This window comes from Mirounga angustirostris, unplaced genomic scaffold (assembly GCF_029215605.1).
Source record: "Mirounga angustirostris isolate CCGP_5_RB_7025 unplaced genomic scaffold, mMirAng1.0.hap1 SCAF_1, whole genome shotgun sequence".
Classification (NCBI taxonomy): Eukaryota; Metazoa; Chordata; class Mammalia; order Carnivora; family Phocidae; genus Mirounga; species Mirounga angustirostris.
This window is the reverse complement of record NW_026991709.1, coordinates 211,766,572-211,793,806: the sequence shown is the minus strand read 5'-3', so window position 1 is coordinate 211,793,806 and position 27,235 is coordinate 211,766,572. Positions and strand designations below refer to the sequence as shown.

Sequence of the window (27,235 nt, the reverse complement as noted above, 5' to 3'; positions counted from 1 at the left end):
TTTAGCCCAGCAGAATTAATTAACTCCTATGGGTCTGAAATCTTATGGTTAGGTCAGATTTCCAATACAAGTTTGTCGGGGTATCATTTTTTCAGAACTAAATTTCGGGTAGGTATGCAACCTCAGCACGTGTTTTATAATTTTGAGTTTGTTTCGTCTCTGCTTTTTCCTTCTGGAGTGACATTATCTTTTGTCTCTAGTTCTGTCGAAGATGACTCGGATACAAAAAGGCTTTCCAAAGAGGAAAAGGGTAGGTCACTGGGGCGACACTGGTCTCTTGGAGCATGTTTGGCCTTGGCAGCAGTGGGGTTTCTGGTTCTAGTTCATTGCGTACTGCGTTTCTTAACCAGATTTGCCTCAGCCTTTCATGAAGCCTTTCTCCACTCCTCTGCTATTTACTCTGCAGGTTCTGGGTTATAGGGAGCAAGCCAGGTCCTCAGAGTTAAGGTATCGATCTGAAGCAGACTCCTGCTTTGGCTAGAGCACTTTGACACTTTGAGCTCATTAATCCTGACTGACCCTTCGATTTGCTGATTCCTTAGCCTCAGTGACACTTGTAAATGGAAAAATTTTTTCTGATTTCAGATATCTTGGGGTTACCTGGTACTTCAGATTTATCAACACCGTATCTGTTATTAAAATCGCTAATGGAGAAGACATTTTGTCGGTTCAGATTCCTTCTTAGCAGCCTAGAATACAAACAAGGGATAGGTGGGAAGGTATTTGCGACAAGAAAGAGAAGGCTCTGAATTGGGTTCATCCTGATAGCAGCTGTTTTATGTTCAGAAGCCACCCCACTGGGCTGCCTAATGCCATTCGGTGACTTTCTGAGGGAGCAAACTTCCCATGGTCCTAATAGCCCCTGACTCACTATATCGCAAGTGGCATTGCTCGCAGCCCTGGGGAGCCTAGTGTGCCATTTGCAAGGGTTTTGCGAGGACGGGGGCAGGCCCTCCTGCCTAAGCTGGCTTGGGTTGTGCTGGCAACTGGAGAGCGTCTGGTTTGGAATGACTTCCGTCTTTAAGATTCAGGATCCTGTGAGTATGGTGTTTCTGACCAGGCTTTTCTTTTGAAATAGGTCGTAGCAGTTGTGGTAGAAATTTCTGGGTTAGTGGACTTTCTTCTACCACCAGAGCTACAGATTTGAAGAATCTTTTCAGCAAATACGGGAAGGTAAGACCAGGGGTTTTCTGGAGAAGAGAATGTTTTGAAGCCAGTGTAGTATGGCCTTTACATGCAGATGATTGTCGCCTCTTGGTGACTGCTCTGAACAACACCTTGCCATTCTTTAAGCTCGCGTTTGCTTATGGCTTGTGAAGGATCTGTCTGTCCACGGTTAGAGGTGAGAGAGGTGGAAGCTCCCAGAGCCCACATCAACTTAGTATTTTTTCTTCCTTTTCCCCGGCCCAAAAGCCACCACTTGAATTTTAGAGGATTTCCTGAATCCATTTCTAATGGTTTTGAGCCTTAAACTCCAGCTCAGGGAGGGTTTTGGGGGTCGTAGAAGAGGGCAGGGTGGGGAGAGTGCAGAACTCGAGTGAGGCTGTGGAGAGGGGTTGTGAGCAGGGCCCGTGGAGTCAGATTGGTCTGGGTAGCTAGAGGCCACAGCTCTGCTGCTCGTTTGCGTGGCCGGGAGCATGTCACTTCCCCCATGAACCTCGTTTCTACACTTGGGGGCCCTGAAAGTTGCTGCCTCCCTGAGATGGTGTGTGTAGCTGTAGCAGAGCTGTTGGTGCCTCCGCCCCATGACTCTCAGCTCACCTGCTCTCACCCACAGCTGGGGCAGCTCTGGCCACTTGTCCTCTGCAGCACTTGCCTGTCCTCCCTCCCGGCTCAGCCCGTGAACTGTGGCAGTGATGGATAGATGCGCCCGCCTCCCCCCGCCCCCAAGGCCTGCTGCAGTTCCCTGTGTGTTTCCGAGCACCTGTGTTGGGTCTCTTCCCTACTCTTCTTCACCATCCCGGGCTCCTTGTCTCAGAGGTAGCTTTTGGGGCAAGCCAAAGGCTCGGACCTTTGTAGTAAGGGTTCGACCAGTCACAACAGAAAACCAATAGTATTTACCTTGGTTATCGATGTCCGAGAACTAACGAGTGGAATTAAATATGACGTGGTTGTAGAAAGAACTAGCGATTCCCTGAGGCTCAGTAATACAAGGTCGGCCCCTTTGATGATTCCACTGTGGCCCTCAGAGCAGATGGGTGCTCTCAGCAGGGACATGTCACCTTGGAGCCTCCAGTGTCTTGGGTGCATTGCAAGCTTCAGGTGTTTTGAGTCGGGGAGCCAGCCCATTTGGAAACTCCCTTGGGTCTGAGTCTCTGTGTGGCGTAATGAGGATGAATGCTGGCTTATGGGGGACCTCCCCTGAGCCCGGGTGCCTAACTTCAGCTTGCGAGGTCACCTGGAAAATTAAGTAGTATGTAAAGATGTGCCTGTAGCACCAGAAACCTCTCATTGAGTTTTGTTACTGCTCCGAGTAAGTGTCGTCTCTCAGGCTCCATCTGCAGATACGTCTTCTTGCTTTACTGCCCACATGGCTAACGGAATGCCGGCAGCGGCCTGCTTTGTATTTCACTTCCTCGATGCTCCTCTGTACTGCCGTCTTGGTCCCCAGGAGGAGCAGCCGGAAGTGGGGCAGAGCCTCAGAGGAGTCGCAGTGAGGCAGTAGCATTATCCTCCTTAGTTGTCAGGTGCCACTTGTCGGACAGCGGGTAACAGGGCCTCCCCCACAGTCCTCACCCTAGGGAGGGCGCCAGGACTCATGGATCCGAGGAAAGCAGCGTGAACTGTGATGCCCTGCTCATTTCATCTGGGGTTGGGGCAGTAGTGGGGCTCCTGTCTGAGCCATATTTGTGTGCTTTCCTTTGAGGTGGTGGGTGCCAAGGTGGTGACAAATGCCCGGAGTCCTGGAGCTCGCTGCTATGGCTTTGTTACAATGTCCACAGCAGAAGAGGCCACAAAATGCATTAACCACCTGCACAAAACAGAGCTCCATGGGAAGATGATCTCAGTGGAAAAAGTAAGTGGCTGTTTTCTTCCAGGGATGTGACCCTTTTAGGAAATAAGGTAATACTTGCATTTCATTCTCTTTTTTAGGCGAAAAATGAGCCTACTGGGAAGAAAACCTCTGAAAAGAGAGAGGGTGAGGGGAAAAAGGAGAAGTCCAGCACCAGTGACAGGTACTGCTCTTCTGTGAGGGAGCTGTGGCCAAGATGGTCCTTTTCTGTAGTTCCCGTTCTGCATGTTTTCCATACAGCTGGGGGAGACTGCAAGGCCCCTCAATCCCTTCATTTCTTTACGTTTGGTGGAAGGGTTTCACCTCCAGTAGCTGAGATTCGTTCCTGCAGTCACTCTTCCGGGGGTGCTTGGGGAGAGCAGGTGGGACTCCCTGTTGTTCATCGTCCTGTCCATGCCAACCCAGGCAGCCTCCTGGTCCCGTGGTGCTCAGGGCAAGAGTCAGGTCGTGGCTGCTTGCTCTAAATAGGGGATCTAACACGCTTGTGTGTCCTGGGACGTTATTTCTAGGTCTGCGAACCTTAAGAGGGAAGATAAAGCTGATAGAAAAGAGGACGTTAAGAAAGGTGAAGACGGAAGCGGAGAAAAGAGTAAAGATCAAGACGATCAGAAAGCTGGCCCCTCAGAGCGATCTCGAACTACAAAGTCAGGTACTGTCACCGGAGATGCCACTTTGTGTTTGTTCTTCTCCTGGTTGGTGGGCTTCATGGTTTACTGGAGTCAGTCAGCAACACAAGTTAGGTTTCTTTTCCATAGAGTTGAGTACTTTTTTCTAATTTGGGTGTTTCCTGTTTCTTCTGTTACACAACTCCTTTCTTCCTGTAGGAAGTCGAGGAACAGAGCGGACTGTGGTGATGGATAAATCTAAAGGTGTGCCTGTTATTAGTGTCAAAACATCAGGATCCAAAGAGAGAGTGAGTATTCTTTTTTTTTTTTAAGATTTTATTTATTTGCGAGAGAGAATGAGATAGAGAGAGCATGAGAGGGGGGAGGGTCAGAGGGAGAAGCAGACCCCCTGCCGAGCAGGGAGCCCGACGCGGGACTCGATCCCGGGACTCCAGGATCATGACCTGAGCCGAAGGCAGTCGCTTAACCGACTGAACCACCCAGGGACCCGAGTATTAATTCTCTCTTTTTCTCATTTCACATTTCTTTCATTTACATTTCTATATAGTTTAGGGAATTCTTGAGCTTAATTTAAGAAAGATGGTATATCTTTTCAAACCGTAGACGTCTTGACATTCTAAAAAATAGTTTTAAAAGTTTTCATTAATAATTCTGATGAGGAAATTTTTTTTTTTTTAAGATTTTATTTATTTATTTGACAGATAACGAGAACAGGAACACACGCGGGGAGAGTGGGAGACGGAGAAGCAGGCTTCCCGCTGAGCAGGGAGCCCGATGGGGGCTCGATCCCAGGACCCTGGGATCATGACCTAAGCCTAAGGCAGATGCCTAATCATCTGAGCCACCCAGGCGCCCCTGTTTTTTGTTTTTTTGTTTTTTAATTTCCTAAAGCTGATTTTAAAATTCAGATGTGGTGGAGAAGGTTCCATAATAGCTCAAGGGTTAGAGCAGTGGTCTTAAAAATTCAAATATGGGACTGGTTGGCTTTTTTTTTCTGAATCAGCCTGTGTATGGCTATTTTATTGCCTCCCCTGAAAGTTTCAGCAGCTTTCCATTGTGCATTCCTAAACTCTTGTGCAACTCAGCCAGCCTTTCCTGCCTTTCTAAATCCGGTCTCCACTTTGGCTCAGTCCCACGCTCTTGCTCCTTGCGGATGCTCCAGAGAACAGAGAAGTCACAGAGGACCCATCTTAGGTTCTTACCACTTCACTCTGCCTGCTATTAGGGTCTTGGGCAGCTGTTGATATCCATAAGTGCAATTTTTGACAGTTTTGCAACTTGGGTAGATATGGGTCCAGGGTCCCCAAGGCCACCCACATTCAGTGATTCACTCTAAGGACCACTAGGCTTAGCCTCTGGTGGGCACTCCCAGCTAAGATTGGCTCCAGTGGTACCGTAAGGACCACAGCCAGATCGTGGGGAAAAGACACAGGCAGCATGTGCAGGAGACCCGTGCGGGCTCCCTTGTGCTCTCTCCTGCCTGTGAGCTCACGCAGCCCTGAAAATGTACCAGCACGTGGGCACTGTTCCTGCCCAGGGAAGCCCATCAGCCTGTTAGAGCCTCAGCACCCCAGGGTTTTATCAGGGACTGGTTACATAGGCGTTCTGCCAGGTACAAACTTCCTGACTTCCACAAGGAAAGCAGGTGGTCAGCACAAAACACATTTGCGTGGTCTAGGCACTAGGTTCCCAGGCTCCAGCCTAAGGCCTGCCATGTTACCCTGTGCTGCAAGGTGACAAACCATTGAAGCTCCTGCAAGCTTCCATTGTGGAAAGTTTCAGTCTGCTTGTGTTTGTACAAATGATCTCTGTTAATGTTATAATACATGTGATCTCTTTTACATTTATTTTACATAAAATAATTGGAAAATGGCCACAATTGAAGTACGAGCTCCAGGGCTAAGGATGGGAAGGTCTCATAAAAGTAATGTGACCACACAAATCAGGAATCCTCCGATATACCAGAAGTAGCCATGGTTGGGCACTCACCGCCTGTTTAATTAGGAAGGGAAAGAACAAGAAGAGTAAGGAATCTATTTTGGATGCAGAAGACAAAGTATTAAAAAATTGGTTATGATCATTGAAAAGTTAAAAAGTTTAGTGGGAGAAGTGCTTCCATTTTGACCCTATTGAAAGTACTCAGTGGATAGTTTAGCATGGTGATGAGGCTTTTTTAATTATAAGGAAAACATGACATTTCTTAAGAGGGGAACACCTTGTTACCTGGTTGTTCCATTAAACATTAGTGTTTATTTCCAACTTTCGTATTGGATGTTTGGACCTGGACCCACCTGATTCTTCTGTTGTCATTTCTGCTTTAACTTCTGGATGTTTCTTGGTGAACCAGGTTTCTAAGAGCCAGGATCGCAAATCGGCCAGCAGAGAGAAGCGGTCCGTTGTGTCCTTTGATAAAGTCAAAGAGCCTCGGAAGTCGAGAGACTCTGAGTCCCGTAGGTGAGTCTGTGTCCAGGTGTGTTACTGGTTTGCTTGTATCTCTGGACTGGTTATAATCGTGTCCTAGGGGGATAGTTCCAAAGTCCCCTGTCTGTGGAATATTGCTTTAAACCTCTTGGCTCCTTTTTTTTTTTTTTTTTTTTTTTTTTAAGATTTTATTTATTTATTTGAGAGAGAGGATGAGAGGAGAGAGAGAGCACATGAGAGGGGGGAGAGTCAGAGGGAGAAGCAGACTCCCTGCCGAGCAGGGAGCCCGATGCGGGACTCAATCCCGGGACTCCAGGATCATGACCTGAGCCGAAGGCAGTCGCTTAACCAACTGAGCCACCCAGGCGCCCTAAACCTCTTGGCTCCTTTGGCTTTCGTCCTGTGGTTTTTTCCCCATGATCTTCTCATGCAGATAGGCCCGTCTCTTTTTGAAGATCATGGAAGGGAACGGCAGGGAGTTGGAATGCCTTCTTGGCGCAGTAGTGCTCATTAACCTACCAAATGTGCCCCAGAAGCTGCGGAAAGGGAAAACGAGAAACAGTGGAACGTATGCAGGGAGAGAGTCATGACAGTTAATTTTTCCTATCAAGAAACCATTCTTTTTTATTTTTAAAGATTTATTTATTTTAGGGGGTGGGTGGGGAGGGGAGCAGAGGGAATATCAAACAGACTCCCCGCTGAGTGCAGAGCCCGCCATGGGGCTCGATCTCGTGACCCAGAGATCATGACCTGAGCTGAAACCAAGACTCGGACGCTCCACTGACTGAGCCCCCCAGGCGCCCCTCAACTTGGGAATTTAAAAAAAATCATTAGTAATATTGGCAGAGTGAGAATGAGTAGAGGGGGTAAGCTTCCTGCTTCCAAGGGCAAGGCAGAAGGCACTTTTGTTGAAGTAACTGGCAAATAGAGCCACGGACCTGACCCATGTGCGTGTGGGACTGTAATATGTCAAAAGGGACATTTCTCACTAGTGACCAAAGGGTGGACTCCCCCAAATAGCTTCAGGTCACTTGGCTGTTCTTTAGACAGCACTTTGGGTCTCTAGCTCACGTCAGTGATAAAACAGTCACCATAAACTGGTGACTGAATGTAAACATGAAGTCTGCATTTGTATAAAGTTAGAAGTAAGAATATTCAGGAGTTTAGGGTTGGAAGGAGAAGTCAACTAAATAAGAATGTAACTTCTGTTCATTTCGTAAAGACACGTGAGAGATGGGAATAAACGTGATTTGAAATCACTGTAACAAGGCAAAAGTAACCTGACGGGAAAAGCAGACAGAAGAGAGTTGCCCGAAGGGACAGGTCAGACGCCGCCAGCCATGCAGCGTGGCTCAGCCTCACTGGGCATTGGGGTGCATGTGAGAAGAGTAGCTATTCTGGTCCAGGCCACGGGCACAGTGAGGCCGGAGTATGCATTTCTGCGGGTACAGACATGTATCTGGAAGTGCGTGGCCAGGGCTGGGGGGAGACAGCCCGGCAGCCGTGTCCCCCGGCTGCTCGCCGTCACCCGCACAGGGCGCCGGGAGGAAACGCGCCGGGGTGCAGTTGCTATCGCTGGGGACAGAGTAGCAGCCGGGGGTCCCGCACAGCCTTGCCGACCCCTCTCGCTGCTGCCGCAGGCCCCCGCTGGTCGGTCAGCTCGTCTGAACTTCTACAGCCGCGTCCAAAGGTTCGCCCCGTTCCCTGGTGACTCATTGAAGCTCACGGGTTAGGGAGCAGAGGTTTTCGTTGAGACTTAGTTCGCTATGAAAAGGATGTTCTGTTGCTTAGTTTTAATTGGCTATTTCATGGAATGAGATGTTGAGCTCCAGAAAAAATTTCAGGGAGTGAGGCTGAGCTCCTATTCTAGCTGCCCCTCTACGCGCACACGCCTCTTTGCCCCGATGACCCGCCGGGCAGGAACGTGGCTGGGGCGGGGCCCGCTGCCCCCCTTGCCCTCTCGTCATTGGGCCTGCGAGAGCTGGAGTCCCGTAGGGGGAGGCACAGCCCCGAGTTCGCGTTTCTGCCGAGCCCCAGGGCAGGCCCGCGTTCCCGGCTCGGGAGCCCCTGGGTGGCCCGCGGCCCCTCCAGCTGCCGCTCTCCCGCAGGGTGCGTGAGCGCAGTGAGTGGGAGCAGCGCATGCAGGCGCAGTGGGAGCGGGAGGAGCGCGAGCGGCTGGAGATTGCCCGCGAGCGGCTGGCCTTCCACCGGCACCGGCTGGAGCGCGAGCGCATGGAGCGCGAGCGGCTGGAGCGCGAGCGCATGCACGTGGAGCACGAGCGGCGGCGGGAGCAGGAGCGCATCCACCGCGAGCGCGAGGAGCTGCGGCGCCAGCAGGAGCTGCGCTACGAGCAGGAGCGGCGGCCTGCGGTGCGGAGGCCCTACGACGTGGATGGCCGGTAAGAGGAGCTAAGTGGAGCGGCTCTCAGCCCACCCTAGCGGTGGCCTGGCCTGTTTAGAACGAGGGTATGGACCCCAGGAGCATGTTAATGGGAGAGTTTTGTTTGAAAGGCAGCACAGGTGCATGCTGCAGCCCAATTTGATGTCCTTTACGTCGTCGGGAACGTGAGACATGGTTACAGGTCGGTGGAGAAATAGTTGCGCAAAGCAGTGCCTAGTAAAGCCTCACGTTCAAGTCCTAGTGCAAACCGCAGAGGAAGGAGTGCGGACTCCCAGAGGCTCACGTGACACCCGAGTGCTAAGCGGGTGGCCAGAGACCAAGAAACCCCTCCTTCGGGCCCCCTTTCTAGGCTTTATCATCACTGTAGGGACCTGGTTTATCCAAAGAACAATTTTTTATTTCCCGGACATACCGATGTGATGTGTGAATACTAAAATGTTAGCCCCAGTGAAAAACAGGCCTGATTTCAAACCTGCTGTTGGGAGTCGGGGGTGGTAGTCCCAGCATTGATCTATCTGATCAAAGCTTTTCCACCTGCATCCCCACTTGGGAAAAAAACACAGTTTGTATTCATCTTTTCTCAGCTGCGTTGGTTAGAGAGGTCCCATGTAATATTCAGCAGGACTGCTCTTGAGGGCCTTCAAGTTATTTTAGGACTTCTGGCCTTTGTGCAAATACTGATGCTGGGAGTTCACTACGGTCCTAAGTGTTTTGAAACCATATGTTTCGAGTGCTTCTCAAAGCCCTCGCACTGGTGTCTGCTCGGTCAGGTCCACGTTGGAGGAGAGACCATGTGCTAGGGAGAGCTCGAGGTCCCCGCTCACGCTTGCTGTCCTCCTAGATCGAGGCGGTGTGCTATTCCCAGAGGCGACCTGCAGAGGTGTGCCCATCTGCCCTCCTGTCAGGGAAACCAAGGTTCTGTGTAGGGGAAGCGGGGCACGTTAGACGAAATAGAACGGAGGCTTCCAGTCGGATTCCACATCACCCCGCCAGCCCCTCTCAGCTTGTGAAGTAATAGGAGCCAAGGATCAGTTGAGGGTCTGGATCACCTACTTCCCCAAAGGTCATGAAGGTGGAGGAGAAATTGCACTTACTCCTTCCCCTTCCAGGAGAGACGACGCCTATTGGCCAGAAGCAAAGCGGGCCGCCCTGGATGAGCGCTACCACTCTGACTTCAACCGCCAGGACCGCTTCCACGACTTTGACCACAGGGACCGGGGCCGCTACCCTGACCACTCCGTCGACAGGTCAGCCAGGCCCCCCTGGCCCTGCCGGCCCCCTTGCTGTCTACTCTCCTCTTTCATTCTTTTTTTTTTTTTTTTTTAAGATTTTTACTTATTTATTCGAGACCGTGAGAGAGGTAACACAAGCAGGGGGGAGTGGGAGAGGGAGAAGCAGGCTTCCTGCTGAGCAGGGATCCTAATGCGGGGCTTGATCCCAGGACCCTGGGATCCATGACCTGAGCCAAAGACAGACGCTTAACGACTGAGCCACCCAGGCGCCCCTCCTCTCCTCTTTTTCTGAATGCTGAAGAACTAGGGTTGGCCCTTCTAGGCTTTGCGGGCCCACTCGAACCATTAGAGCATGAATTACCTGGCTTCCATTTGGGAAATATTTTGTTTGTGGGGGCCTAACCGACCTATTTTTCTTTCCCTAACATTTTTATGTAAATTGCCTTTTTCAGGAGAGAAGGTTCAAGATCTATGATGGGAGAAAGAGAAGGACAGGTGAGTCAGATACTCCAGTTGTATCCTGTTTTTGCCGTGGGATCAATTCTCCCTCCTCAACTGAGGAGGACGAGTCGTTTATCCTGGAGCCTCTTTAGGCCTTGACCCTGAAGTTCTGTCCACCTGTAAATAAGAGTAGTAATGCCCTGTGCTAACGGCTAAAGAGCCTTGGGCGCGTCCGACGGGCTCTGCTGGATGGTCGTGCGCTGCACAGCTGAGCACGTGCAAGTCCAGGGCCGCGGAGGTCGAGCAGTGCTGGCTGACTTGGGTCCCCCTGCCCATGGAGCCTTGGAAAGCAGCTTAGTCTTGGCCACACCTGCGCTCTGCAGATTGATGGCATCAGAAGATAGGCTTGACTGGCTCCTTTTTCCTGTCTTAGATTTAGCTTGAGAACTTCCCCAAAGAGCATTGACTTTCGTGGGTTTACTTGGAAGATCAGGGGGACTGAGGGAAGGGTGTGGTCAGGGCATCCTTGGGCAGAATTGCCGCCCCGGGAGTTTCCTTTCCCTGCCTCTAGCACAGACCACTCCATCCGGCTTTCTCCTCCCTCTTCCTGAGGGCACAGCTGGGGGTGGCTGCCTTCCTTGGCCAGCTGGAGGGGGTTCTTCTGCCACCTCCGGAGGAATCCTCACATGATTCCTTTTTCTCTACTCCTGGAGGTAAACCTGAGATGCAGCTGAATGTACACTTGGTCTTCTGTTTCTCTTTGGTAAAGTTGAGTGCGGTGGTCAAATGTCTCAGGTTCCAGAACCAGAACCAGAGTCGCATCCTGGTGCCAGCACGTGTCTCCAGCTGGAAATCGAGGGTGCTTCCTCTCCTGCACAAGGGAGTGGGACCCAATGGGCCGATAGCCATGCTAGCACAGTCCCTCACGTGGACCTCCTGGTCTCTGTGGCCTCCCTTGCCCATTGTTGTTAGTAACTAAAGCGCTGCTGAAACCAAAAGGGTGCTTTTCGTCTTGCACACTGTCCTAAATAAGACCCCAGTGCAGCCCTGGATGGCAGGTGGGGACAGGGGACACAGAAGGGGAACACTGCCACAAGCTTTCTGGTCTTGCTGAACCCTCACACGGGGTGGTCGGTTGGACAGAAGAGCGTGGCTACGTGGTGAAATACCAGGGAGAGCTGGAAGTGGGCTTCGTATGAAAAGTGTTCTCTGTCAGCTTTGTGTTTTTAGAAGGCTATTGATAAAAAATTATTCTTTTTTTTTTTAAGATTTTATTTATTCATTAGAGCACGCACAAGCCAGTGGGAGGGGCAGAGGGAGAAGTAGGCTCCCCGCTGAGCAGGGAGCCCAACATGGGGCTCGATCCCAGGACCCTGGGATCATGACCTGAGCCGAAGGCAGATGCTTAACTCACTGAGCCACCAAGGCACCCCGATTATTCTTTATTAATATTTTTGTTTGTCTAAAAGTAAAGGAAGCGGTTTAAATCACAAGCTGTGATTTTTTAAAAAGGTGCTGTGTTTTGAAGGTTCTTTATGGAAGTGTTACTTTGGGGTCTCGTTTGCTCGGCTCTTGCTCCAAGTGGCAGCACCAACTTTCTTGGACGCTTTGGCATTTGGTTTTGCTCCTGGAAGGAACCATCGTGTACAGTGGGCCCCCCCCAACCCCCTTCTGTTGAGGGAGATGTCTGCACACAACGAGAGGCCAGGGGAAGCAAGGAGTGGAGCACATTGGTTAGGGCTCCCCGTGTGAGCCCAAGCCCACTCTGGCCTCAGGGACTTCCTGGTTCAATGGGTAAGATAAGCATGGCTGGGAACAGCCACAGGGCGGCCGGCGCATTCATCCAGGGGCTTCATGACCAGGATTCCTTTCTCGGTCTTCTCACTCAGAGTGTGATCCTGGCCCAAGAGAGGGCCAGGGCTGCAGGTTGGATTCATGGGACAGTGAGAGCAACGGTGGAACCAAAGCCACCTCACCGGCTCTCAGAGCAGGGGCAGGATTCAGGTGAAGGATGAGTGGGCATTTATTTCAAACCGCTTTTCCTAGGGGCGCCTGGGGGGCGCAGTCACTTAAGTGTCCGACTTTCGGTTTGGGCTCAGGTGGTGATCTCAGGGTTGCGGGATGAAGTCCCATGTCGGGCTCCACACTTAGCGGGGAGTCTGCTTGGGCTTCTCTCTCTCTCTGCCCCCCCGGCCCCCACATGCTCGCTTGCTCTCTCAAATAAATATTTAAAACAAATAAAGCTTTTCCTAGAATAGGAGGCTTTCTCTTCCATCCTTCCGTCAGATGGCGCCCGGAACGGGGTCAGGCATTCGTGTGGCCTGTGCCAGGCAAGCCGTTTCCACAAGCGGGGCCCCAGGGCGGCTGGCGGTGGGCTGGCCAGCGGCGTCAGGCCCAGGATGAGTCGTGGTAAAGGATCCCTGGTGGCCCTTCTGTTCTGGTGGTTCTGTGGGGCCGGAGCACATGCACCCGGCATACCATTGTCTGTTCTTGGCGCAGGGCAGTTTACTAGGCCCAGCGCCCTTGTCTCCTTAGTGCCTGAGTTCTCTCCACTTGGATTAGGGTGGATCTCAGCCCTCAGTTTCTTTCTCCATTCTGTGACTCCATTTTTCGACTGTCCTCACTAGTGCCCAGGCGGACTTCGGGGATGTGGCTGTCGTGCAGGCTAAAGGCCTGTGTGGCACAAGACCACGTGTCGAGTGCTTAGCAGCACTTCTGAACTCTCGTCATTGTGATTATTAGCTTGTTGCCCCAATGGCCTTGGGATCCAGGCTCGAGACCGAAGCTTTCTTTTTGTTCTGGTTCTTTAACATCCAGCATTACCCCGAACGCCACGGAGGACCAGAGCGACATGGGCGGGACTCCCGCGACGGGTGGGGCGGATACGGCTCCGACAAGAGGATGAGCGAGGGCCGGGGGCTGCCTCCTCCACCCAGGTTTGTGTCCTGCACCCCGCCGTGCTTGCGCAGGCCTCACACGTCTCTGGCAGGATTGATGTGTCCAACTGAGGACCCTCGGTCTCAGGGAAAGATGAGGGCCGGCCCCCTGACCCAGCCACTGGCCTCTGCTCGGGCCGCCTCAGAGCCCTGAGCAGCCTGGAGAGCCAGGTCCCGCTTCCCACGGACCCCCACCCCAAAAGCGATGGGGACTGGACACACAGAATGCTAAATGCACCTTCCAGAACCCACCACCCCTCCCACTGTGAAAGGCAGAGAAGGGGGCAATCCAAATCAGAGATACCTTTTTCCAAGGGGCAGACGTGACTGGGGGGACCATGGCCGAAGAATAGAGGATGACCGTGCGTGGCAGGGTGCTGCTGATGGAGGCATGATAGACAGGGACCACAAGAGGTGGCAAGGTAAGGCCTGGCTCTCGGCCGGGGCGTGTCTGTCTTTGTGGAGAAGCGTCTGGAAAGCTCAAGCAGCTTCTTGAGGCAGGAAGCGCTTTCTCTGCTCTCCCCAAGACCACGGGGTCTTGCTCATCACTGACTGGACGTGGGCGGGGGGGGAACGGAGGACGTTCACTCCTCTCTGCCTCGACTTAGGACAGCAGGTGTGCGGTTCGTGTGCTGATGCCTTGGCCGGGATCTGCGGGTTCTGGGTTGACTGGGTGGCTCGGGAAAGGGACTGGAGTCACACGAGCCCCGTGTTGGGGTCCTCATCTCCACGCGCTACGCTCGGAGGCGCTGTTCGAACTGTATTTCTTGTTTTGTAGGTGGCGAAAGAAGTATGTCTGGTCACTCTGGGCCGGGTCACATGATGAACCGGGGAGGGATGTCAGGGTAAGTGTTCATGCTGCTTGTCCTCCTCCCGGTCTCCTCTGCATGTTGGCTCACCTGGGAGCAGGTTTAAAAGTGCCGGCAGGGCCGACGCAGGGGCCCGGCCTCTGTAACCCGGGATCCGTATTGGTCGTAGGCGCGGCAGCTTTGCCCCCGGTGGGGCCTCGCGGGGCCACGTGATCCCCCGCGGTGGAATGCAGGGGGGCTTTGGAGGACAGAACCGGGGGAGCCGACCCAACGACACCCGCTTCACTCGCCGCTACTAAGTGCTTGGATCCCCGTGTTCTGTCACGTGGCTACAGGAATATGTTCTGTTAGGAGTTATCTTAAACTGTGTACAATAATTTTTTTTATCTGCTGCCATATTGTAGCTCAATACAATGTGAATGTTTTTGTGTTTTTTTTTTGTTTTTCTGATTTTTTTTGTTTTTTTGTAATAAATGTGTTTCTGTTCACATACCCTTTATTTAAAGCGTTTTCTCTCTTTATTTCTCCTCTTCGTGTTAATTATACTTGGCGTTGCTGAGCCACGGCTCTTCCTTCAGGGAGAGATGGAAGGGGCAGCTTTAAGGGGCTGTTAGGGTTTCCAGAAGCCCTTTGCTGACCGCGCACCCTCTTGGCCTACGTGAGCTCAGGCCCGGAGTTCATGGGATTGTGGCCATTTGGTCCCTCTTCCTTGTCCTGGGCCCTTTGATGTACCTCAGGTGGTTCTGTCCCCCACGCTCTGCCTCCATGTCCAGGACACGCCCAGCCCTTGCTGAACAGGCAGGCCGCTGTGCTTTTTTTTAATGCGGGGAAAATACACAGAACATGGAATTTCCCATTCTAACCACTTCTAAGCGTACAGCTCGGAGGCGTTCGTATTTGCACGCTGCCGTGCAGCCAGCCATCCCTGACCTCCGTCCGCAGAACCTTTCATCTTCCCCAACCCAACTGTCCCCGGTGCTCACACTCCCTGCCCCCATGCCCCCCCCATCAACTCCCCACGTCTGTGGCTTTGACTCCTAGGATCTCCCAAGTGGAACTGCATCCCAGCGGGCTAAGATCTGACAGCAGTATGCTGCCTCCCCAGGTCAGCCAGACTCTGGTCTCCTGGGGCCCGGCATCTGTGGCCGTGGTGCTGGGGAGGGAGGCCGGGCCCACCCATACAGGGGAGTCGGGGTGACGGGGAGGCCTGCTGCCTCTTGGTCTGTGGAAGCGAGCTGGTGGAGTCCAGCCCTGTCTGGGGGAAGACAGACACGTGACCCAGCCTTCAGACTCTGCGGTGGGCCAAATAAGCCCCCTCCGGAAGGGGCCCGAGGTGTCCCCACCCTAATCTCTGAAATCTACGCATGGCACCTAACGCGACAAAAGGGCCTTTGCAGCCAGGATTCAGTTAAGGACCTGGAGATGGAGAATTATCCAGGTTATCCAGGGGGGCCCAGGGTACGTGTGTCGCCTCTGTGAGATGGCCCAGCCCTGCCTGCTCTGTGTTCTCAAACAGGTGCACCCTGCTCAGCCCGTTCCCTCACCCTCTCTCACCCTAAAACTGCGTGCCCCTCTGCCGGCCCTCGCTGTGCGCACCTGTGCCTTCCCAAAGCCCTGCCTGCCTGCCCAGCCGCCCCCGGACCCGCCCCCAGCCATCTCTGCTTCTCCGGAGCCCCCACCTCGCGGCCCCCTCCACCCCTGACACGGGCGTCCTGCGGGGGCTGCAGTCGCTCTTGTGAGCAGTGCGGCTGGGGCTGCAGGCTCGGCCGCCCGCATGGGCATGAGCACGAGCACGAGCATGTTCCTTCCGTGGCTCCCTCCTGACCTCTAAGGGCTGGAGTCCCTTCCTGTGGGCATTGCCGGGAGTTGGCAGAGTGTGGCAGGGCGGCCCTGGCAGGTTCCCCCCGCCCCCCTGGCCCAGGTCGGCCTCAGTCTCTGTAAAATGGTGGTAGTGATGATGGTGGGGTCCGGAGGCTTCAGGGACCTTGTGGAGCACATGCCACAGCCCCAGCCCCGTGTGCCCTGAGCACAAACCCTCCTGTCTTCGAGGGCCCAGGACTGGGTCCACTGGGGTGAGGCACCTGGAAATCCTGCACCCCGGGGAGGGTTGAAGCTAACTCCCCGGGTTCCAGGCTGCGTGCAACCTTCTCCACCTGTAAACGGAGCCCACGGTCGGCCCCCTTCCCTGGGCTGCGGGAAGGGCTCGGTGGAGGGTGCCAGCCAGGGGTGGGTCACAGGGCTCAGCCCCGACCCAGGGCTGGCTTCCCCCCAGGCAGCCCCCGGGATCAGGGATGTTCCCACGCTGCCCTTGCCCTGGACCTGCTCGTCTCCTTGCCGTGGCCCAGCACATGAGCGGGCAGGCGCCACGCTGGACATGGGAGACCCAGCCAGAGACTCTTCCTGGAGAGTAGAGTGGCACACTCGGGGCTCTGCCTCCCCAAACACCCCAGACCAGGCCACCCATCCCCCCCACACACACTCCTCCCCACAGCTCCCGTGGACACAGGAGCTTCTCATCCCCGGAGAGCCTGGGCAACGTCTTGGCTTCTGGTCTCTGCTTTCCTCACCAGTAACCGCTGTCCTCTCCTAGTTCACGGGCCTCGGTGAGCTCTGTCCCCCAGACCAAGCAACATAACCCCCAGAACTCTTAGAAACAGGGGGATCCCGTGTCAGCTCAGGGCACCATTGGCCAGGCCTCTCCATGCTCCTGAAGCGACATCCTAGGCAAGTCTTGGGCTCCCAGCCAAGCCCACCTTCTACCTGCCGTCATCTGCGAAACAGGTTTCCTCCCACTGCCATCATGGTGGGATGCCCTCCGGGCTGGGAGTATTCCCAGGGCCCACCCTCCCGGCGATTCAGCCCCCAGGGGTTGGGGCGGGGGGAACATTCAGGTCACCAGGCAGCTGACCCAGTGTGGGGCGGGAAAGCCTTCCCAGGGGAGCAGGGGATGCAGGGAGGGCAGAACCTCTCTGGGTACGGGAGCCCCCCACCCACTGTAATGACATGAAGCCTGTGGTCCCAGGAATCCCCAGATTGTGGGGAGAGGGTAGAATGCGGGTAGGGAGCAGGCAAGGGAGGGCCAGGACCAGACGAGACAGGTAGGTGATCAGCGAGCTGAGCCAGATGTAGGCTCAGTGTCCACAGGAACTCCTGGCCGTGTGGAGAGATGAACTGATGAATTGTGCCCACTCTACCGAGTCCCAACGTCCAGAATGCCCCACCCTGGCTCAGCCCTCCACGAGCAGACATCCCTAACCTGGGCTGGCCCTCAGTACTTCCTCAACCCATTCCTGGGCCCTGAGCACAGTCAATGGAGCGCCAGGGCCAAGTGTCTGCTCCCCATCCCCATACCAGGTTGGGGGCCCAGCAGGCAGGGCCCCGGAGAGCGAAGGCGTGAACCCAGGCCTGGGGGCAAGGTCAGGCCCTGAAGAGCTGCTAGGTGCCAGAAGCCCAGGCCCCTGCGCTCTGGGCACCAGCCAGGCCACCCCAAGTCCCTGGGGCCAGCACACGGGTCGGGGAGCACTTCTTCCAAAGTCCTTTATTGGGCCGGCAAGGCCAGGAGCTGCCCTTGGAGTGGGGTCCCAGTCCCAGTCTGGAGTCTCAGGGTCTATGGTGCCCCTGCCCCTGTTCCTGACCGGGGCAGGTGGCCTCTTCTGACAGGCTACTTGGTTCGCTCCTTCAGGTACGCCCAGCCCTCCCTGGAGTACTCGCGGGCCTTGGAGGGGGCCGCCGACAGGGCCGACATCACCGTAATGATGCCTGTGGAGAGGGAGGGCCCAGCGCCTTCAGCCCCCCGCTTTAGTCCACCAACACCAGCCCCCCGGAAACCCTAGCTCTGCGAGGCTTTTAGAGGCACCCGTTCCAGGTGCATCAGTTCCACACGCGGAAACAGGCAGAGTGGGGCAGGGCCTCCTCTTGTCTAGGTCACACGATGAGCTCCAATGTGACCCATCCTCCAAGGAGGCTCCACTTTGCTCACACCTCCCTGAAATCTCCACCCCTTTTCCTCTTTTAGGTCTGTGGGAGCTGCACGGAGCAGCAAGGGGAGCAACGGAAAGGAATGACCAGGAAGCGGTGGTAGGGGGTGCTAGGCTGGGGGGTATCCGGGGCCACCCCCCAAGCACAGGGACCAGGGCCTACCTGAATTCCAGGTGTCGCGGATGTGAAAGTTAAACTTTGGAGGGGCTGGGAGCTGGGAAGAGAGGGGAGAAGGGGCAGGTGAAAAGGGAAGGGCCCGGCCAGCAGCCCCAGCCCCTTCCCGAGGCCGGGAAGAGCAGCACAAAGCCCAGGGCCGAGGATACCAGGCAGGGCTGGAGGGACCAGGGACCAAGAGCCACCCCGGAACTGACACCCTCCTCCCACCAAGCCTTGGCCTCACCCCCAGCCCCAGGGTACCTGGGGCATCTTCAGACCGGTCTGCTCACACACGTACTGGCCGAACTGGTACATGGCTGGGGGGACTACCTCCTCAGCCTTCTGAAGGACGGCCTGGCTCTTGTCGCTTGGCCCCAGCAACTCCTGGTCATACACCAGGTAGACGGCACCCCCGGCCACACTGCCCTTGATGAGGAACCTGCGGTCAGGGAAGGACAGCCGCTCAGCAGCTCCTCGGGCACTGCTGGCCGGCGCGGGGCTCTAGGCCCACACGGGGAGAGGAGGCCGGCTCCCGGGCGCCACGGTCCTAGGAGTGACACGCCTGAAGCCAGGCAGCCAGTACGGAAGAACAAGGCACGCGGGCGGCCCAGACGCGTGCCTGGCGCCTACTGTGCACAACGCTCAATCTACACTGCGCCCCACTGGACTGGTAAACTGAGGCCCGGGGAGGAGGAGGGGTCACTGGTGATCCCGCACACAGAGCACGGAACCGTGAAGATGTAAGAGCCCTGACTTTATGCCTTCCAGCCCCGGGAGGCACGACCTGCGCGCCACCCTCGAAGGGTTTCCAAGTGGCCCTGGTCGCTTCCCGTGTGTCATACGTCGCTCTGGGCACGCATGAACTTCCTGGTACAGCGCCTGCGGCATTCCCACCTTCCAGAGGAGGCAGCGGGGACTCCGACACAATCAGGAGGCAAGGGCTCGCTGGGAAGCGGGAAGGAGGCGACAGGACATCTCGGGAAGGCCCTCCCCGCCTGAACCTCAGCTTCCCCATAGGGGCGATGGGGGCACGGAATTCGGAGATCCAGCTGGAAGCAAACCAGAGGTAGTGCCCACAGGAGGGGACCTTCTCGGGGGCTCGGGGCCCGCCCGGCAGCCCGACGCACCTCATCAGCGACCACACTCGGGGCACCATGGTCGCTCGGCTCCGCGCGCAAGGACACTCCACTCGCCCGCCGCTTCCGGCGATAGCGCCGCAGAGGCCTCTGGGAAGCGTAGTCGCCCTAGTCAGTCGCAAAGGCCTGCGGGAGTCGAAGTCGCGCGACGGCTCAGAGACGCCGGGAGAGGGACCGCGCGAAAGGATTCTGAGAAGCGCAATCTCCAGAGCCCGTCCGCCGCAAAGCTGCCTGGGAAACGGAGTCAGCACCGCCCCGTGAGGCGCCGGACGCCTCGCCTAGCCGCCGAGACTCCTGGGAAATGTAGTCCGGCCTGACACGGCCCGGGTGGCGTGGGGGGGAAAAGAGGAGTCACGCGTCTAGAGTGAGGCCTGGAAGTGACCCAAGAAGATGTCGGGGCCCGGGAGATCCACCCGCGCCCGCGCGGGGGACTGAGGGCCCAGGACCAGGAAGAGTGTGCCAATAGCATGGTTGTCATGGCAACGCGACGGGCGGAATTGTGCGAAGGGGCGGGGCCCTGTGTCACGTGATCTGGTCAGGGGTGGGGCTTTCGTCCAGGGGGCGGGACCGGGACCGGGACTAGTGCCGGGAGGGGGCGAGCCCGGCGGAATGCCGTTGCCGGGCAACGCCCGGGAGCGGTGTTCCCGTGGCTAGGCCACTCCCCCTGAGGAGGTGGGCTCGGTGTCACGTGACCCGGACCCTAAGGGAGGGGGGCGCGGTCGGGGGCCCGGCCGGAAGCGGCCGCTTAGGGAGGTACGAGGGGCGCGCTGCGGGTTCCCAGGCCCGGCCCCCGGCCCCGCTGGACGGCGGGAGAAACTAAGGCCCGAGTGGGTGAGTGCGAGGTTGGGAGCGCGCAGCACGTCGCACGCCCTTTTTGTCCAGAGGGGAAACTGAGGCCTGGCGAGGTCAGGAGACCAGTACGTTCTGCGAGGGTCTGGTTCTCCCAGTTCCTCCCCCATCGCAGGCGGCTGCTTCATCCATCCATCCACCCATCCATCCATCCTTCCGTCCATCCAACCATCCATCCATCCACCCGGACGGCCGGCCAGCTAGCCGTTCATCCGCCCGACCCCACAGAGCCCTGCATAGCTGCTGGGGTCAAGGTGGGAAGAGGGTCGAGTTGCGGGACTCCGCGGGGCTTCCCCCGGAACGTGGGGAGAGGTGGGATGGCTGCCGTGACTGGGGAAGGGCGAGTGCACCTTTCTGAGAGCTGAGAAAGATTCATAGACAGTAATGGTGGAAGATGCGGATGGACAGGTGGGCCAGACCCGCGGGGCATTGTGGGCTGAGGTGAGGAGCTTGGTCTCCATGGGGGGCAGTGGCGAACCCTAGGAGGCTTTGGAGCAGGAAGGGGAACATCAGATTTCTTTGGAAGATCCCTCTGGCTGCCGGAAAAGCATAGGGTGGGAGGGAGGGAGTAGGAGGATGGGAGAGGCAGCTGGAACTTTGCAGTGGGGGACGAAGGACTGAGGCCTGGATCTAGAGATCTGAAGGCACCCCAACCCCACCATCTCTCAGCTCTGGAAGTCCCCCTCTCCTCTTTGTCCTACTGAGTCCAGATGACAGAAACCCCAAGATGTGATGGTCCTGCGCCTTTCTCAGGGAAGATTCATGACCTGCCCCCCGCTTAAAGCAGTTAAGCACTTGGCCTGTTTCTCTCTTTCACCTTCTCCCTGGAACAAGTAAATCCACTCCCACAGCTGAAGTCACATCTTAACCCTAATGACACAGGCCCCTGTGTCCCCTACCGAGCCCTAAGATTCCTTCTGGGTGTCTCCAGACAGAGCCGTCTTTCTGCCCCACCCCCCCGCCCCCTGCCCAGCTCTTCTCTCCAATGTTCTTCATATCACTCAGGGTCAGTCTGGTATCTGTTGAGCGTCCTACTGCATGTCTGGCACTGTTTGGGGCCCTGAGGACCCGACAGTGAACAAAGCAGCAGCAGGTTTCCGTTTCCTTCCTGCCTCATGGAGCTGACAGTCTAGGAGGAAACAGGGCCAGTGAACATGTAACAAATCGTCAGGATAATTTCAGGTCATGGCAAGTGCTGAGAGGATGGCAGTTGTAGAGGGAGGCAAGGGAAGGAGAGGGACCAGGAGGCGCTCTAGAAAAGGAGGCCAGGGAATGTCCCTTGGAGTAGGTCAGTTTTGTGCTGACTTCAAAGAAGTGAGAGAGCAACTCCTTGGGTTCTATTTGGGAAGAGCATTCCGGGCAGAGGCAACAGCCAATGCAAAGGCCCTGCGGCAGGTTGGAGACTGGCTGATTCTGAGGAACCGTGAAGAGGCGGGTGTGGCAAACAGCAGAGTGAGCCAGAGGGGCTGGTCCCTGCAGGGCCTTTTTGACCATCAAGGAGGCCGGCTTTTGTCCTAAATGAAATGGGGAAGATGTTCAGCAGGGGGAGGCAAGATGTCATTTGGCTCCTTCGAGGAGGGAGAAAGCCATTGAAGAGGCCAGGGGAACCTATGTAGTGACCTGAACTAGGTAGCGGCTGCCGAGATGGAGGGGAGATAGGGCAGGGCCTGGAGCATCTTCATCAAACAAAGGCGCAGTTGTGGAAATGGGGGTGGCTGTGGGCCAGGCCTGTGCCTGTCCTCCTCTCTCCCGCTGCAGAACCTGCAGACCCAGGGCTGGCCATGAAGGTTCTGCTCCTCACCGGACTGGGGGCCCTGTTCTTCTCCTACTATTGGGATGACAACTTCGACCCTGGTGAGTGCTTGGAGGTGGAGGAGGGAGGAATCGGGCCAGCTGTCCGGTACCGCCCCGCCCCCCAGGATTGACCACCCCTGCACCCTGCTAGCTGGCCTGCAGGGAGCCCGAGTGCTGCTGACCGGGGCCAGCGCGGGCATTGGGGAGGAGCTGGCTTATCTCTACGCACGCCTGGGCGCCCACCTGGTGCTCACGGCCCACACCGAGGCCCTCCTACAGAAGGTGAGGCAGCCCATTTCGTGGGGCGGGAGTGGGTGGAAAACGGGGCCTGGGTGTAAAAACTTCCTTGCAAAGATCCAGGCTTCCGGGGTGACCTTGGGCAAGTAGCTTAACGTCTGAGCCTTAGTTTCCTCTTTTGCAAACCAGAGACAATTAAAGTACCTTCTCCTGGGTTACGGTGTTGGGTTGATCCATTAAGACAGTGAGTGTAAGACAGGGAGTGTTCCTCAAAACTGGGGTTATTGGTGGTGTCCAAAGCCTGGCCGGCAGCCAGGGTTCTCAACTTCAGACGAGGGGTGGTGGACACTGCTCAGCAGCAGCCCATTGTGGCTCTAAGGAGATGTACGGTTCTTGGGCACGGACCTTGCAAAACTTCTAGAGAGGCCAGAAATCTCGAGATTTATATGACATCCCCTGAGTTTTAAATGTTGGTATTGAGCAAATAAAACGTGCCCGATTTGGGCCCGCAGGCTGCCGGTTTGTGACCCCAGTGGCAGAGCTTTGGGAATAATGTTGACTGTCACCTGAAGCTCCGAGTCGGGGAGGGGCTTGAGGTTGGGGCCCCAATGGTCTAGCAGGTAGAGGGGGCCCAGCCGGGGTGGACGGGCCCACGGGCAGCTCTGGCCCCCCCAGGTGGTAGGGAACTGCCGGAAGCTGGGCGCTCCCAAGGTCTTCTTCATCGCTGCGGACATGGCCTCCCCTGAGGTGCCCGAGCGCGTGGTGCGGTTTGCGCTGGACAAGCTGGGTGAGGGGCGGGGCCTGGACTCTGGGACTGGGGCCGAGCCTCACCCGGCAGGACCCGAAAGGGGTGGGGCCGTGGCAGTCGGTGGGCGGAGGTTTATGGGTCCGGGGCGTGGCTAGGGGTGGAGCCCCATTGCCTCCAGGGGGCGGGACTCTGGACTGGGCCTTACTGGATCAGGGACGAAGCCTGGCAGGATCCAGGGGGTAGGGCCCGGTCTCTTTGATATTAGGCGGGGAGCCACCCGGGGCGGAACTCACTGGGTCAGTCCTCTGGCCGGAGCTTCTCTAGTTCAAGGTGACGGGGCCAGGGGCGGGGGGCCTCTTCGGGCCCAGGGGCGGAGCCTCAAGGACTAGCTCCTTGCTGATGGGCCTCTCCGGGCCAGGAGGGCTGGACTACCTCGTGCTGAACCACCTCGGCACCCCGGCAGGCACGCGGTCCCGGAGCGTCCAGGCGACACGCTGGCTCCTGCAGGTGCCCCGCCCCACCGCGCCCAGCGCCCCATCCTTCCTATCCCCAGGCTCCACCCTCCCCCCGCCCCAATCCCCACCTCAGGTCCGGCCCCTCCCAGGCCCCGCCCAACGCCTCAAGGCCCCGCCCCTCCCGGGGCCTGAGTGTCTCCGCGATGCGGTGACTCGCAGTCGCCACCTCCAGGTGAACTTCCTGAGTTACGTGCAGCTGACTTCGTTGGCGCTGCCCAGCCTGACGGACAGCAAAGGCTCTCTGGTGGTCGTGTCCTCGCTGCTCGGTGCGTGCCCGCGGGGCGGGGAGTCGGGAGGTCACAGGGCTCGAGGCGGGCGAGCCTGGGGAGGGCAGGAAGGCTCCCTGGAGGAGGGGGAGCGCCGTGTGGTCACTCAGCTGCTGCCCTCCCGCGCTCCTAGGCCATGTGCCCACATCCTTCTCCAGCCCGTACTCGGCGGCCAAGTTCGCGCTGGACGGCTTCTTCGGCTCTCTGCGGCGGGAGCTGGACGTGCAGGACGTGAACGTGGCCATCACCATGTGTGTCCTGGGCCTCCGGGATCGCGCCTCGACTGCCGAGGGAGTCAGGTGAGGCCCGGGGCCATCAGGGGCAGGGGGCTGTGGGGGGCCGCCCAGCTGCAGTCTCCACCGCGCCCTCCTGTCCCCAGGGGCGTCACGAGGGCCAAGGCGGCCCCAGGGCCCAAGGCAGCCCTGGCCGTGATCCGCGGCGGCGCCACACGCGCCCCTGGCGTCTTCTACCCGTGGCGCTTCCACCTGCTCTGCCTGCTCCGGGGATGGCTGCCGCACCCGAGGGCTTGGTTCATCCGCCAGGAGCTCAACGTCACCGCTGCCGAGGCTGCCTGAGCCCCCGGCCGTGGCACTCCTTCATCTTCCCGGAGGGGAACCCTCCATCCAGCCGCCCCAGAGCGGCGGCGACACAAACCGAGACACCTCTGAGCTGGTGGCCGTGGCTCAAGACAGAGTCATCAAGACAGAAAAGGACAACCGAGAAAGTCTCCCAGCCCCTGGAAACGGTCACAACTCCGGGCGAGGTGACACGGTTGCTGCTTCCATTTTGTAGATGAGAAAGCTGAGGCTCAGAGAGGTGGTGTGACTTGCCCAGGCCCCTGGCCATGTCAAACAGGGCACCCTGGGAACCCTGTCCGTCTCCCACCTGGAGCCAGTGCCTCCCTGATCTCTTCTTTCCACTCACGCAACCTTGGAGGGTCCCCCTACCCTGGCCGCAAGCAGGGGACAGCCTTCTAACTGTCCATCTGCCGATGGGGTCTGAGGCCGGGGAGGAGGGAAAGAATGTGTTCTGGGCTGGACCCAGCCTTCTGTTTCATAATAAAAATCCTTCTTCCCTTGCACATAGGTTGTTCACATTGCTTAGTTTTTCCAGTTTGCTGGTGGCAGGCGGGTAAAGAGGGATGTGTGTACAGGGATGAGATGACCAGACTTCTCCACCCTATTTAACAGTGAAGAAATGGAGGCTGAGAGACGTAGATCTCACCTGGGAAGTCAGGGGTGGAAAGAAAGGTACTGACTGTGTGTCAAAGGCCACATTTGCAGTATAAAGCATGTGGTTTGTGTGCCGATGACGGAAATGTGTATCAGGCACTAAGCCCTTGACATTAGTGATCTCATGGCATCTTCACAATTGGACGTTGGTGCTACAATTGTTAACATTTTATAGATAAGGAAATGTGCTTGGAGAGAGGGAGGAAGGGGTGCCTGGCTGGCTCAGTCGGTGAAGCATCTGCCTTCAGCTCAAGTCATGATCCCAGGGTCATGGGATCGAGTCCCGCATCGGGCTCCCCGCTCCGTGGGAAGCCTGCTTCTCCCTCTCCCTCTGATCCTCCTCCCTGCTTGTGCTCTCTATCTCAAATAAATAAATAAAATCTTAAAGAGAGAGAGGGACAGAGAGGGAGGAAATCCGTGGCAGGAGGTGGGATTCTGACAAGGGACTTCAAACAAAGTGTTGGCTGTATTTATCGGCACATCACTGATGTTTATTTACATCAGGTCGTGAAAAATTGACACTTCCTCTCCCTAAAATGATAAATTAGTGTGGTTTGCATAAATAAAAAGCAACTGTACAGTTAAAAACTGTAGAACAAATACAATATTGCAAAATGCTAGCTACTGTTGGCTGTGCAAGGCTCTCTAGAATTAGCAAGTGTTAGAAGGGTTAACCCCAAAGAGACTAGCGCAAAATGGGGACCATCATTTGGGAATAAGTAGGATTGAAAGACAAAAACCAGAAAAGAATTTTGTTTGTTTGTTTCTATCATGCCTCCAGTCCCTGCACCACCGAAAATCACATCAAATTATATCAAACGCCATCAGGGGTACTATACCAAATCGCCTTCTTCAGTTCTAACACAGTTTGGTGTCATACAGAATGAAGCCAATATCTGTTTATGGAAATTTTATTTTGTGTCAAGTACCATTACATCTTACTCGAACAGTTTGGAATAGGTACTATTATTGTCCTCATTCTAATAAAGATTTTTATTTATGTATTTATTTGAGAGAGAAAGAATGAGCGGGGAGGAGAGGGAGAAGCTGGCTCCTCGGGAGCAAGGAGCCCCACCCGGGGCTGGATCCCAAGACCCTGGGATCATGACCTGAGCAGAAGGCAGACGCCTAACCGACTGAGCCACCCAGGCGTCCCTTATTCTCCTCATTCTATACACGAGGAAATTCAAGTACTGGGAGCCGAAGTTCCTGGCGCAGGGTCCCTAAGCCCGCGCCCAGGTGGGATTAGCCAGCAAGCTGCAGAAGTAGGATTCCAACTCTCAACCCATCGGCAAGGGAAGGCACTTCAGTTCCGGCTGAGGCTAGTTTCAACCCACTACCGTAAGCGCGCATGCGCAGGTAGACGGCTCGCGCATGCGCATAGAGACCGCAGGGCCTCCAGCCGCCAGGGGGAGCGCGCGGCGTTCCTGCCTCTCTGGCCCGCTCGACCCGCGGAAGCGAGATAGCCCAGAGTTCCGCGGGGCGACAGCCCTTCCGCCGCGGGAGCCATTGAGGAGCAGCAGGTTAGTGGGGCGCCGGGAGCGTAGCATCTGCTGCCATCCGGACTCCGCGGCCCCGGTGCGGCTCAGGGCTCTGGCTGGGCGCCGGGAGGGAGCCCGGGGGGGGTCGGACGCGGGGTCCGGGCGGCGGGGGCCGAGCCCGGACTCACCTCCACTCCCCTCTCCGCTCCCGGCCCCAGCCATGGCTCTGCGCTACCCTATGGCCGTGGGCCTCAACAAGGGCCACAAGGTGACTAAGAACGTGAGCAAGCCGAGGCACAGCCGCCGCCGCGGGGTGAGTGCGGGCGCGGCGCTCGGGGGCCGTGCTGGCGGGAGGGTCGAGCGTGAAGGGGGTGGGGCGTGGGGCCCGCCCCGCGGCGGGTGGACACCCCGGGAAGCGCGCGCGCGGGCAACGGACGCGGGGCGAGGCCGCCGGCCGGAGGAGGGCCCGGCCCGAGCGGGGGCGTCCTGCCGTGGGAAGGCGGGCGGGAGGGGCTGCACGCCGCCGGTGCCGCAGCGGACGCCCGGGACCCCGGGCGCCTCGCCCTGACGCCCCCCGCGCCCCCAGCGCCTCACCAAGCACACCAAGTTCGTGCGGGACATGATCCGAGAGGTGTGCGGCTTCGCCCCCTACGAGCGGCGGGCCATGGAGCTGCTCAAGGTCTCCAAGGACAAGCGCGCCCTCAAGTTCATCAAGAAAAGGGTAGGTGCCCCGTCGCGCGCAGGGGCCGGGCTGGGACTCGGGGCCCGGACTGAGCGCCCGCCTTGCCCGCAGGTGGGGACACACATCCGCGCCAAGAGGAAGCGAGAGGAGCTGAGCAACGTCCTGGCCGCCATGAGGAAAGCGGCAGCCAAGAAGGACTGAGCCCCCCCCGCCCCCCGCCATGTAATAAAGCCTTTTCGGAACTTGGGGGTCTTGTGCTGGTCTGCGGGAGGGGGCGCGCCT

General features: G+C 56.9%; 4 protein-coding genes across 15 annotated transcripts in view; 3 read left to right on the top strand and 1 right to left on the bottom strand.

Moving 5' to 3' along the window:
• The window catches only part of SAFB (scaffold attachment factor B), a 36,644-nt gene extending 22,266 nt beyond the window's left edge, over window positions 1-14,378 (top strand). Inside the window, exons 8-21 of one of the 2 annotated variants that reach the window (XM_045863239.3) lie at window positions 201-250; window positions 1,079-1,173; window positions 2,867-3,016; window positions 3,094-3,176; window positions 3,523-3,662; window positions 3,838-3,926; window positions 5,987-6,093; window positions 8,169-8,459; window positions 9,571-9,708; window positions 10,146-10,188; window positions 12,952-13,070; window positions 13,386-13,492; window positions 13,849-13,915; window positions 14,049-14,378. In XM_045863239.3, the coding sequence (XP_045719195.1) occupies window positions 201-250; window positions 1,079-1,173; window positions 2,867-3,016; window positions 3,094-3,176; window positions 3,523-3,662; window positions 3,838-3,926; window positions 5,987-6,093; window positions 8,169-8,459; window positions 9,571-9,708; window positions 10,146-10,188; window positions 12,952-13,070; window positions 13,386-13,492; window positions 13,849-13,915; window positions 14,049-14,178 (1,609 nt within the window). In that variant the 3' untranslated portion in view covers window positions 14,179-14,378. The remainder of the gene's footprint in view (window positions 1-200; window positions 251-1,078; window positions 1,174-2,866; window positions 3,017-3,093; window positions 3,177-3,522; window positions 3,663-3,837; window positions 3,927-5,986; window positions 6,094-8,168; window positions 8,460-9,570; window positions 9,709-10,145; window positions 10,189-12,951; window positions 13,071-13,385; window positions 13,493-13,848; window positions 13,916-14,048) is intronic. The other variant, XM_045863242.3, reaches the window with a different exon arrangement.
• Window positions 14,379-17,399: 3,021 nt separating this feature from the next.
• MICOS13 (mitochondrial contact site and cristae organizing system subunit 13) lies at window positions 17,400-19,585 on the bottom strand. The gene is made up of 4 exons (XM_045863903.3): window positions 19,141-19,585; window positions 18,275-18,452; window positions 18,020-18,071; window positions 17,400-17,638 (listed from the first exon to the last, which is right to left on the bottom strand). The coding sequence occupies exons 1-4, from the start codon at window positions 19,167-19,169 to the stop codon at window positions 17,541-17,543; spliced, it is 357 nt and encodes a 118-aa protein (XP_045719859.1). The 5' UTR covers window positions 19,170-19,585; the 3' UTR covers window positions 17,400-17,540.
• Window positions 19,586-19,706: 121 nt separating this feature from the next.
• HSD11B1L (hydroxysteroid 11-beta dehydrogenase 1 like) lies at window positions 19,707-24,639 on the top strand. 10 transcript variants are annotated; one of them, XM_064572724.1, is made up of 8 exons: window positions 19,711-19,980; window positions 21,757-21,852; window positions 21,944-22,074; window positions 22,705-22,816; window positions 23,241-23,284; window positions 23,465-23,558; window positions 23,692-23,857; window positions 23,938-24,639. In XM_064572724.1, exons 2-8 carry the CDS (start codon window positions 21,780-21,782, stop codon window positions 24,131-24,133), a joined length of 816 nt encoding a protein of 271 aa, XP_064428794.1. In that variant the 5' UTR covers window positions 19,711-19,980; window positions 21,757-21,779; the 3' UTR covers window positions 24,134-24,639. The 10 variants fall into 10 exon arrangements, with proteins under 10 accessions (XP_064428789.1, XP_064428772.1, XP_064428781.1 ...); XM_045863236.3 differs by having other exon boundaries at window positions 23,196-23,284; XM_064572719.1 differs by having other exon boundaries at window positions 19,707-19,980; window positions 23,241-23,558.
• A 1,289-nt stretch (window positions 24,640-25,928) lies between these two features.
• Window positions 25,929-27,195, top strand: RPL36 (ribosomal protein L36). Of its 2 annotated transcripts, none has more exons than XM_045863234.3 (4): window positions 25,929-26,313; window positions 26,490-26,584; window positions 26,858-26,992; window positions 27,065-27,195. In XM_045863234.3, exons 2-4 carry the CDS (start codon window positions 26,492-26,494, stop codon window positions 27,152-27,154), a joined length of 318 nt encoding a protein of 105 aa, XP_045719190.1. In that variant the 5' UTR covers window positions 25,929-26,313; window positions 26,490-26,491; the 3' UTR covers window positions 27,155-27,195. The 2 variants fall into 2 exon arrangements, with proteins under 2 accessions (XP_045719190.1, XP_045719191.1); XM_045863235.3 differs by having other exon boundaries at window positions 25,929-26,368.
• Window positions 27,196-27,235: the final 40 nt, after the last annotated feature.